This window comes from Orbicella faveolata, unplaced genomic scaffold (assembly GCF_042242905.1).
Source record: "Orbicella faveolata isolate gen_17 unplaced genomic scaffold, um_ofav_v1 contig_12, whole genome shotgun sequence".
In the NCBI taxonomy this organism is placed as follows: domain Eukaryota; kingdom Metazoa; phylum Cnidaria; class Anthozoa; order Scleractinia; family Merulinidae; genus Orbicella; species Orbicella faveolata.
This window is the reverse complement of record NW_028301539.1, coordinates 17,724,753-17,736,909: the sequence shown is the minus strand read 5'-3', so window position 1 is coordinate 17,736,909 and position 12,157 is coordinate 17,724,753. Positions and strand designations below refer to the sequence as shown.

Here is a 12,157-nt window from a genome sequence, read left to right as displayed (position 1 = left end):
GCATTTACGTTACAGATAGAATGCAAGTATCCCCCACCCCACATCCCCCAAAAAGGAGTTACACTTTACCTTAGAATTTCGTAAAATCTCGCTCAAGCAAGAACTAATGATACATTTCAATTCCAAATAGGAATACGAAGCATTCTTCGTAGTTCAAATTCTAATAATTTTTAAGAAATTGGCAATTTCACGTTGTTCAGCAGAGAACGGCTGAGAAGTGCGCAAGGTCAGTTTTACATAACGCACGCGAGTTTTGCCAGGCATTTTGACCAGGATCAGTAGTTCCTGTTTCGACTGATGACATGTTAATATTTACTTAAACGTGTCCACTGGGAGATCGACGAATATCTGAAGTTTGGGGAAACGCACAGGCCTAAAACTTGGAGAAGTGTCTTATTTAGTTATCTTCTATAGCGTACATCACAATTTGTTAGCTTTTTCCATTGTTTGGTTTTCGATTTATTATTTTCTTTTATTGCGTGACAGTGAAAACGATCTGTACCCTTCGAAGAACAACACAGCAGCTGTGGACTATTTTTTTTTTAAATGATAAAACATGTTTTTTAGTTCATAATTTTTGTACTTGTTGTCACCTTCCTCTGATATAAATCCATGCCATTCCTTATTTTTTGATCGGGATCATTCGCGGTCCAATATGGGGATCATTTCCGGTCCGGGATCATTTGCGGTCCTGGGATCATTTGCGGACCCGTACAGACCCACCCGGCAGAAACGAAACAAGGGCTTTTTGTGTTCTGGACAAAGAACGTTCTTGGAATAGCGTAAGGTAAAAACGACTTCAGTGAAAAAACGTCAAAAAGGTTTTGGGTGTTTTTTTTACCCTCTTAGGTCAAAACCACCATCGATATCAAGTTTCAGTTTCTAAGAACTCGAACGCACTTCGCTTTTGGTTTTGTGAGCTCGAGCGTCATCGTGGCTTTTATAGAACTTGGCAAATCGCGGAACTAAGTTAACTGGGTGCCGACATGATTTGAAAGTCAAAATAAGAACCGAGAAACAGCATGTTGGAAGCCGTTGCGGCACTTCTTGTTTACATTGTAGAGAGTTTCACCGGGAGTGTTATCGAAAACTCCTCTGCTACTGCATGTCGACGAGCGAGCAGCGAAAGCAGCGATAATGCGGAAGGACAAGCTCTGGTTCAAGTAGAGGAAAATCATGTTCTGAGCGATTTTACAGACTTTGATCCCGACGATGACGTGTTTCAAGAATTTGATCCTCCTCCTAGAAGCACTGGGAAAATGGCCTGGAAGCTATCTCGTCCTCCGCGCTGGAAATCAGCTCTTACCTGTTTCAAAACGGTGTTGATAATGCAGTTGCTGTTTGGGTCTAGCATTGGGTTGCTCGCAATCGCAGTGGCAGTGATTGATTTCAATACAGCCGATCTTTGCTATGAAAAGACTCTCAAATGGCACAGTATGCCTCGTTTGATTCAGAGTATTCGAGTCACTGGACAGTCAATTGAAGGTTTTTTAATTCAGCTATGGCATTTTTGTGTAATGCTATGCATGTTTGGCTTTTCAACTATGAAGGAACTAAACCTTTTGACAGTCAATCTTCTTGCTGCATTTACAGACACTAGCTATCGCCTCTTCTTGCAGATATTTGGCATCTACAAACGTCCCTGGATGAGCTATCCGTTGAACGCCTTGTTTGTTTCGATGGTCATTGCCAACAGCCTGATAATCGCCAAGAGAGTCATACCTTCGAGATTGTACAGTAAGAAGCCCTTCAGTTCATATTTGGTATACCTGTCAGTTTTCTACTGGTTTATAAGGTCTTTTCATGGTATAACGAGAAAACCGAGATCGAAAAGGTGTTCATTGCGGGAGTGAGCCCTCTACTTGTGACTATCCCAAAAGTCATAGCTCGCACAGCCGTTCCAAAGTTTAACTTCGTTCACCCCGGTGTCCTACACCTCTTAGTGAGTAGCTTGTACACTGGGTCAGCCTTGGTCTTCCGCATTATGCAAGCAGAGTTGATGAGCTTTTGGTTATTTGCTGCTCTGGGCGTTGGTCACGCTGTGGTCGATCTTGTGGAGCGCGTGACGGTCACCATGCGAGATCACATCTGGGAGTACATGTACAAACTATTGTCTCGCTGTGGTACATCACAGACGAGGAATTTCCGGGCAGGACAAGCTCGTACTCCTCGGAGCATGCGTTTCGTGGCAGATGTTAGCATTCAGCTTCTCCTTATAGAAGCCACCGCTCTGGTATCCGCTGTGGGATTCAATCAACTCTACAAGTTCATGTACCCAGATAACTTGCCAACGTCCGAGGATTACTTTTGGGATCTTATCTGGGGATTTCTTAAACGTTGCCTTACCGGTCTTGCTATAGATGTAGTTTTCAACACCATCTCTGTGTGGCTACAAGTCATGCTTTTCAATGTTGCCGTGTTAAGAGTGTGGAAGAGTAAAAAGTGGCGATTCCATGTTATTGCCAATGTAGTTTGTACCGTCATGGTGGTTTTATACTTCTCAGAGTACCTCTTTGCTATAGTTAGAGAAAAAAACGATGGTAAAACGGCTAAGAGATTTGCATTTAACTGTTCTTTGCCCTTTTCCAAGTTCTAATTATTGGATGTAAATCTAGATTTTCCTTTCATTTTTGTGATTTGTTACTAATTAAAATTTTAGCTTAGGAATTGTTATTATAAGTAATTTAATTGTACATTGTAGGAGTGTCCCCAATTAGCGCCTGTGTTCCACAGGAACTAGATTCTTTAGACACTGAAATAAAGTTGTTATTCTTAAATTACTATTGCAGTTGACAAGTTTTGCGAGAGTCTTCCGGGCATAAAGCGTACCAGAAAACCCCGTTGCTCTCGACACTCGTGTATATTTGTGCCCGGTGATAAACCGACAAACTTCCGAAGGGAGCCCTATTCTACCACACTTGTAAACTTCATTCTTTTTAATGACCTAGAGGTCTACTCTCTTGCCTCCCAACCACTGGCAAAGACTGTCAGTTTCTTGTGGAAAAGCGTTGTCAATTATTAGAAAATCATCAGTAAACCCCTGCTGTGATATATTTTTTTTTGTACACAAGGTGACGTAGACGCTTGACGTCGTCCCGGAAGTCCAAAAAAGATTTCGTGACGTCAAAGTGCTCACGTTATGTGACACTACCTTAGTCCGCCATGGGTGCCTCGTCGTCCTATCCAGCTCCTGCACTGTCATCATCAAGAACTGTTATTGTTACTGGAGGAAATACTGGAATTGGTTATGAGACTGCGAAAGCCATCGCACGAATGGGAGCAAGGGTTATTATCGCTTGTCGTTCGGAAGAAAGAGCGAAAGAGGTACCCACTTTAAATCACGTTTAGTTAAGTACGGTTGGGTGGCACCACTTGGAAACCCTTCATAAAGGAATCGACTTTGGAGCTGAATTTTATACTCGATTTATCGCAAGATGATTAATACGTTATTCTTAGCTTTGCTACACGCACGAATTTTACACGCGAACGTCAGTATACTGGTGAAAGTTCATCTGGTCTACACTCGGGAACTCTGTAATCACATAGAAAAGACTCGAGATACATTTAAATGTAGCGATTGAACTGTCTTTAATATCAAGTAAGGTTCTTCCATATAGCCCATAAATAATTATCCACACGGTTTATTCCATGCTATCTATCACACAAGACGAGCTGTCTCGAATAGAGAGCGAAACTGAGGAAAAAACAAGTTGTCTCAGTTGATATTGTCACGCAACGCTGCACGCTAACAACCGTTGCGTTATGCGTGGTCAATTCCACATGTTGCCATCCTCCCGGGCATACCCCCGGGGATTTGACATTTCTTAATTATTCCCAGGCCCAGGGCACGAAAAAGGAGATAATTCTCCGCCCCCAAACTCCTGTCTACCTCAACTACATCTGTAGGGTGGTAATATGATCCAAAAAAGTAAAGAAAATACTGAATCATATATAAAGTTTCAAATTGCAAATGAATACTTTCAACATAAAAGCCGTATAAAAAGCTGTTAAAAAAATCTGACTTTCTTAAAAGGTTGAATCAATAGCTGCCGATTTTATATGATCAGAGGACTAACAAACATTTTCCTCAATATACAGGTATATTACTCAATCTGTGATAATGTGTAACTCTTTTGTTTCCATATTTGTATTAAATAAACTTCCCTTCAAATATGGGCTTTGATTTAGAAAGATTGTTTTGTTCCAGCCAAGCCAAAACAAACTCTCTCGGATTTCCTACAAAAAATCTCTTTACAACTGATTTGTCCCACCCCCTACCCCTGGGACAAGACCACCTTAAACAATTCCCTAACCCCGCGCATGAAGGGCTGGACTTGTCCTGGGGGTTGCCCTGGGAGATGGTAACAGGCGGAATTGAACCATGCTTTATGGTATAAAAATTGACTGAAATGAGTGAGAGGGTAAGAAATAGGGTAAGAAGTGATAACCATGGTCCCCAGGGTCTCTCAAGGGGGAAAACCTGCAAGAAGCGGTAATCACTAACAAATGACATGAATCAGGAGCAAAATGAAAAGCATGGGTATAATAGTATTGAAACGGGTTCTGGCCCCATCCTCTCCACCCCCATACCCTTCCAGGAATAACCAGGAAGTAAATTAGATACAACAGGAGAAAGAATGGAATGTGAGTGGAGGGAGTATTAGGATGGGGCAAGAAAAGGAGCTGCTTTAGCTAAGAGCTTTTCATGTCCTAATTAGGCTGTAACGAGAAATTCTATCAACTGCTAACTCTCATGGTTCACTTGTAATCCAAACATGAAATGGTATAGCCTGTGTACGTCCGCCCACTGCCCTGAAAAAAAATTCCCCAATTATTTTTTTAAAGTGCTGTTTATTTTGAAGGCCATTGAAAAGATGAAAAAGGAACACGAACAAAGCACTGAGAAAAGTAAAAGTGGTGATAAAAGTCTGAACACTGCTGAAGCTGAAGGAAAAGAAGTACAAGAGAGAGAACCAGGCACTAGTCACCAGCTCCTCCTGGAGTACATGCATCTTGATCTAAGCTCTCTAAGCTCAACTGTTGAGTTTGTGGTAAAATTTAAACAGACTGGATATCCACTGCATGTGTTAATATGTAACGCTGGAATTGCATTTGCTAATCAAGGTTGGTTTGCACACCAAGTGTCAAACACTATATGCAGAAGATTTTGATATTCAGATATTTCTTTTTTATACTTTAGTCTTCCTCTAATGTATTATTTTTGTTGTTTAATATTAAAATGAGGCTTGACAGCTGATGGATTTGAGACACACTTTCAGGTACTGTACACAGTTTCACTCATAACATTAATTATTATGTGGAATAATTAGACATCTTCATACCCAGGGTATAAGTAGGGTAAAAGTAATATCAATTTTGAGAAGCCTTCAGATCAGTGATGATGCTAAAATAAAGATTTCAATCAAAAAAATCATGAATTAGTGATTGAATGGATGAATAACTGGATCAAAATCCTTTCCCTTAATATTTGCAGGTAAATTACTTGAGTCACCTTCTTCTGGTACTGAAGTTGCTCCCTGTGATGAAACAGTCTGTTAATCCTGCAGACGCAAGGGTCATTTTTGTTTCTTCCAGAATGGAAAGATGGAGAGGGGAATTCAACCTAGCTAACATTCAAGGGCAACTGAGCTATGACAGAACAAAGTTTTATTCCATGTCTAAACTATATATGGTGAGATTAATTCTTTTCTTCAAATGTTCACACTCTATTTAGTATTATGCTTTAAAAAGCCAGCTTACACCATCTGAGGGCATCACAGGATGTTGTAACGTCTTTTTTACTGATCCATCAACGTACTGTCTTTAGGTGCAATTGACCAATCACATACCCTTCTGTTAGGCTGACAGAGGGTTTGAAAATTTCCTAACGTGTCCACAGCTGGGATGATTTTTTCTTGTTTTGCCCCAACCCCTTCCGACCATACTGCCCTTTTGCGTTCAAACTTTCTCTTGTCAGACCTTAAGGGAAAAGACCAACTACCAGCAGTCTAGTGAGTGTGGCCCTAAACCATCATGAACAAGCTCCCAGACAACAATTATACGGTTATCAGCATCAATGTACTCAGTCTAGTTCTGGCCCTCTCTCTGTCATGCAATCTTGGGAGAGAGGGTCCCTCTCTCTTAAAGTTACAGAGAGACAGAGAGAGGGCTGGAACTCCACCCCCATTCCCTTTGTGTACCAGCATTCCTCCATACAGTTGCATGACTTGCAACACACACCCTGGCCTAGGGGTGTGTGCCTCATACACCACTAAGGCATGTTATTGGGGAAAAATGATTAAAAATGATTTTGGGAGCCAAGGATAACTCCCCTGAATGGAGGAAGGAGGGTACTTTCACCAGCAATTTTTAGAAACAGTTGAGTAACATCAAAACAAAGACTTTACTGACACTCGTGATAAGATCAGAATTGTATATTTCTAAGGTTAAAGAATAAATTTACTGGCTTCTAATACTTCCAAATTTGTACTTTTGTTGTAGGTCATGATAATGTTCTATCTTCACAAGCATTTAGTTTCTCAGGGAATCACCTTCTGTGCCCTTCACCCAGGCGTGGTAAAAATAAAAATATATTAATACTCTGCTGAGATGGAATAAAATCAATGAATGCCAATGAATGCTTTACTTTCATGTTGGCTATGTATCCAGAAGTATAAGTGGTTAAGCAATGCATTGTGAGGCAAAAACACAGTTATGTCAAACAATCTTCTCTATTAAATTTTGGTTTCCAATCTGCCACGACTGAACCATTGTCATTATCAGAAACACCATTAATAGCATTGGCAGCATCATTGGTATTTAATAGCTAAGAAATTTCATTAAATAATTTGTTAACCCAGAAATCTTTCACAACGCATCTTTCATCCATCTATTACAATGTTGTTAGTGTCATTGACATCTTGATCACAATCACTAACAATGGCAAATTATTATATGTGTTCTTCAGGTCAATACAGAGATAACAAGGAGTTTTCAAGATTTATCTTTTCTGAAAAATGGCTTCAAGGTGATGAATGTTTTGGGAATGTTAGAAACACCTGAAAGGGGTGCAATGACAACTATCAACTGTGCTGTCAATCCAGAGCTGGCTGGAGTCAGTGGTGTTTATTTCATAAACTGCAAACCAGCTCAGCCATCTCAGTTGGCAAGGCAAGTAATCCTAGTGTAGGGGCGAGGGGGCTGTGCCCCCCCGTTTTTGCTTGTATTGTCAAAAAAGTAGACCAACCATCTTTAGAGCAGGCCTGCACTCTGATGCAATGTCCTCGACCCCCTATATCTGAATTTTCTGGATCTGCCCCTGGCTCTGCTCCTGCGGTGCAATTACCTCAGTGCCTCTTTTTTAAAGGCTTGTTTGTTGTTGTTAATTATTATGACTGACAGCTGCCAAAAACACAGTTCTTTGTTGGGTTTTAAACTTTTGAGTGTGGGTGTTATTGAAACGTGCAGTAAAACAGATGAAGATTTTTTTGTCCTGAACATGATTTTTCTGTCCGTGAACAATCAGTAGCTTAAGAAACACTTAACACTCGGTGCACCTGTAAGGAAATTTAGCTCAGGAAAAGACAGAAACACTCTTGCTAAATTATGCCAATATAGCAAGTCAAATGGTGCATTGTCCATAATAGCCAACTTTACCAAAGCCTACAGGTCAGTTTCTATATCTTAATAAATAAATTCTATCATGGCTCCTGGGCAGTTAGGGAACTGAAACAAGAGAAACCACGTTTGGGTTTAGACACACACGCACACACACACACACACACACACACGTACACACACACACACAAAAAAACAAAAAACAAAAAAAACATTTATTTTGGTTAATCCCCTTTAAAAACCTCAGATTAATTTATCAAAAGTGGGGAGGGGAAGCCATCTTTTTTCATGTAACATTGCATTTTTTTGTCTTGGGTGTCAGAGACAACTTAAAACATCGAGAGCATGCACAAACCTAACTGAGGGCCAGTTTTTGACTTGATCAGCCAAGACAACTTTTTTCATAAAGATGGCTTTTTGCTTCATTTACAGGAATGAACACCACCAAGATGCACTTTGGAAGTACTCTATAGAATGTTTAAAGGATTATGTAGATGAGAATCTTCTGTTTGAGTGTGGTTTTCTTATTAACGAATCAGAAGTCAAAGAACTTTTGTCTTCAAAATAAGATGATGCCTTTTGAAAGATTGGAACATAACAACTGGAGTGTGTAAAAATAAAGATAAAATTAATGTAAGGATACAACATCACAATGTCTGATTTAAAAAAAAACTGTCATGTTGCATTGGTAGGCCATGATTCACTGACTGATATTACCTTTTTCAAATTTATAAATGTAAATAAATTATTCATCACCACAGGAACAAACTTGCCAAATAATTTATTTGGGAAATTATTTTACTTGTGACAAGAAGCTTTAGCAAGCTTAAAACCAGGATATCTAGGCTTTCATAACTCGGTGCTGAAAATGTAACACAATTTCCACACCAGAGGTGCTTCCAATACCACCTTTCTGTAATAGCTAAACCCATCTAATTAAGGCTAGTATCTGGCAATAGCTTGTGTGATAGTAGACAGGATATCACTTGCACTAGTTTGCTTGCCAAACATTGCTTTACATCTGTAATTATATTTACTATATTGTCAAGTTATCGGAGTGTGTTCTCGATCAACTAGTCATGATCAACTGATCAACTAGTCATAAGAGATTTTCTATTATTTCAGTGTCTTTTTTAAAAAAAATATAATGTATGCAAAAACAGTCGTAAAAGTTACCCATGCAGCCACCTGACCTATGTCTAATTCTGTCCAGTTCTTTCCATTTTGCAAACTCTTGTAGCTATAAGAGGTTCCATTATATGTAACACTTCCTAATATATTAACAATTATTCTTAATCTCTAGTTTTCTATAAATTATTTAGAAATTTGATTATATATGCTGTAATGGTCTTAGTCAGCCATTTTAAAGTGCTGCTGATTTTCACACTGAAAGAAAATAACTAACTGCTCAAGACATACAATTCCAATATTTGAGCTTGTTTTCTCGTGAAAGACAAGCTGGGCCATGTTGATACTTTTCTAAACTCTCGTCACCTGTCTTTCTGACCATGCATTGATGATGTTACGAGAAATTAGATAGCTATAAATCTTGTGGATAATGTAGTTAGGATAAATGTTACACTACAAGCACTTGCACTCTTCATCATGTCAGATCCTATCTGTGAGCAATCTTTTTAGTTTTGCAAGTCAGTTGTGAAAATGAGAAAATAGGTCAGTTGTAAAAATATGAAGAGATTGGCAAAGAAGAAATTAAGCCAGAGTTTTCCTTATAAGCTATTAAGACTATTGTCTCTTCCCAAGCCAGCAATTCTTGTGACTTCTAGCAGCTTTGATCAGGCTCTGAATATTTCCCACACTTAACCTTCCTCTTGCACATTAAACAATAAGCTGGCACAAATAAGAGATTGCTCACAGTCTAAACTGTTTTCTTAAACATTGTTATCTTCCCCAGCAAAAATAGAACAGACAAAACAAGAAGTTTTAAATCTCATTACTTGCCTTATTATAATATGTTAGGACACCATATACCAAACAAGTGAATTATATACTTTGCTTTGCAGTTTTCAACCTCAAATGTAAATGATGCATGCAGTAGTAAGAGCACATGTTGTCAATCAGAAGAATGAAACTCTCCATGTGTGATATATCAGTAAAAATGAACACAAAAACTTTCACATTGAGATTAAAAAAATTTCAATTTTTACTGGTAGACAAAACAGTCTAATGCTTTTGTTATCATGTGACTTTCCCCACACTTTTTGCCCTTTTGAAATAGGTGTTTTCATCTTTCATCTTAAAATTAAACTATAAATTTGAGGCAGACTGTTTCACTGGTTTAGTATACATAAATTATACTAAGTAAAACAATTAAACTATATTATAAAAAACTTGATCATTGGATAGTGCTATTCAAGAGATTTCACTGGCTTAGCCATCATGGTATTAGCAATTTTACCATGCTCTACAAAAATACGGTAAGCTGATGGGCATAATTTTTTGGGCATTTTTGTTTTTATGTTATTTTAGCTTTCTGTATTTTGGGGGCATTTGCAAAAATTATACAAGCAATTATTCCACTCATGCTTCTTTGATATGAGATGTTTATAGTCAACTGGGGGTGGGCACTGCCTCGTTGGCTATCTATCATTTCATATCAGATTGGCCCATGGAATAATTGTAAATTATTAATCATCTCAGTGTTGGTGAAAAGTGATGGATATTTAAGGTGGCCGAACACAGTTTTCAAGTGCCTAATTCACCATTACTTTTAAACTCTTTATGCTTTGGCGCCCGTTTTTTGTAAGAGTCAAGGTTAACCACAAAAGGGTTTATTCTCGCATTTTGCCTAAGGTGTGTGCTGTTGGCGTGGCAACGAGGCTGGTTAAATAAAAGGCTTAAAAATGGTTTATTTTAAAAAAAATCCAGTTGTAAAATTTTTTTCCATCATTTGCCCACTACGAATTGACATTAAATCCTTTCTGTCAACACTGGTCTAATAAAATTTTGACATACAGTGTAGACGATTTTCGTAATTTGCCGCAAATCGTGTTCACTGCATGTTCTGTATTATTAAAAATTCCCTATGTCGAAATTCAGATTTTTTGTGATAGATCATTCACGTGGTTTCTGAACTATTTTTTTTGCCAAATTTCTTGAAATTCTAATGACTGGATTGTTAGAAATCAGCAAGTTTCTGAAAAAGCAATCGGTCTCAATTCTTCCAGCAACTGTGCATTTAACTGGGTTCTTTCAGTAACAAAGAAAAAGCTGAGAATTGCTGGGCTCTTTGCATCGTTACCTTTTCTAATATATCTTTGTAATAAAAGACTAAAGCCAACAATACACTGCATTCAAATATAGAGCAAAATAGCACAGATAGTGTGGGTGTTGAGTAAATAAAATGATTGCTGAATCACTCTATTGATGGCATATTTGTTTTTTCCAATCCTTGTGCGTGCGCTGAATTGCATCAGCAAAAGTGCGCGCAAAAACCGTGTTTGGCCACCTTAACTTGCCATTTTGCAGACTAGTAAATATCCACCATTATTCACCTCCACCTCATACTTATCACTGGCTGTTTCCACCGCAACAGGATTGTATTCTGAACCACCAAAAGCTCCACAGTTTGCGTGATTGCTTGTTAAATGCCAAGAAACACACAGTTATCAAGGCGAAAAATGCTGAGGACAGGGTAGACACAACAGAGACACGGGAAAACACATACTTCTCATAGGCTGTTGATTAACAAATTTTAGAAATAAATTAGCAACATTTAAGTGACATAGACAAAATAAAATTCATGAGTAAAAAATGATTATGTAGCCTGAATTGTCACTTGCCTCCTGCCCAGAGCCTAGCCCCTGAGGGTTGGACACGACTGGCCATTCAGGTTGGGAAATGTTCACACACAGCCCACCATTTTCGCACTTTACTCAGGTCAAGAAAGCTGTTGTAATTTTAGGTGGTCATCTTTACTACTTGGGGGGGGGGGGGGCACTCCCATATAAAAAGAACGGGGTGCTCGATGTACCTTTTAGGGGTTTAAAAAGTCGTTTTGGTACCTCTCAGGGTGTTCAGCCTAAAAAGGTCTACAGCAGGAGCTTTTCCCATACCTTTTAGAGTACTGGGCCAAAAAAATATAACAGTCCTGAGATAATGTATTGTTTTAGAATTGGTACCTCTTAGGGGAAAAAAAATTTCAAGCCACGCCCACAAAACAGGATCTTGGCCCAGTACCTCTTAGGGGTTCTTTTCAAAATTTCTGATGAGCACCTCCGCCCTTTTTATATAGGAGTCCCCCCAAGCTTTACAGTCAAACCAAGTGAAGTGTACCCCTCAAAATTAAATTAATGAATTGATTATTTGAATATTGAACCCACTAGTTGTTTCAAGAATGCAATTATTGGAAAATTGAACCCACTAGTCATTCCAAGAATACGGCTAATGGGTTTAATGTTCAAAAATATCAACTTAATATTGATTTTTGAAATGACTAGCGAGTTCAATATTCAATTACTCAATTCATTATTGCATTCCTGAAACGATTAGCGGGTTCAATATTCAAATAATCAATTCATTG

General features: G+C 38.6%; 2 protein-coding genes and 1 pseudogene across 4 annotated transcripts in view; 2 read left to right on the top strand and 1 right to left on the bottom strand.

The window, feature by feature from the left end:
* Positions 1-704: 704 nt before the first annotated feature.
* On the top strand, positions 705-9,794 carry LOC110060829 (polyprenol dehydrogenase-like). Of its 3 annotated transcripts, XM_020767628.2 has the most exons (8): positions 705-787; positions 3,072-3,324; positions 4,863-5,124; positions 5,245-5,279; positions 5,495-5,692; positions 6,502-6,576; positions 6,968-7,170; positions 8,050-9,794. In XM_020767628.2, the coding sequence occupies exons 2-8, from the start codon at positions 3,163-3,165 to the stop codon at positions 8,183-8,185; spliced, it is 1,071 nt and encodes a 356-aa protein (XP_020623287.2). In that variant the 5' UTR covers positions 705-787; positions 3,072-3,162; the 3' UTR covers positions 8,186-9,794. The 3 variants fall into 3 exon arrangements, with proteins under 3 accessions (XP_020623287.2, XP_020623288.2, XP_089138739.1); XM_020767629.2 differs by lacking the exon at positions 705-787 and having other exon boundaries at positions 3,183-3,598; XM_089282613.1 differs by lacking the exon at positions 705-787 and having other exon boundaries at positions 3,236-3,324; positions 4,846-5,124.
* LOC110060826 (uncharacterized) lies at positions 738-2,780 on the top strand (annotated as a pseudogene).
* LOC110060827 (uncharacterized) overlaps positions 8,382-12,157 on the bottom strand; it is a 20,386-nt gene continuing 16,610 nt past the window's right edge. Inside the window, exon 8 of the mRNA XM_020767626.2 lies at positions 8,382-11,312. Within this exon, the coding sequence (XP_020623285.2) occupies positions 11,146-11,312 (167 nt within the window). The 3' untranslated portion in view covers positions 8,382-11,145. The remainder of the gene's footprint in view (positions 11,313-12,157) is intronic.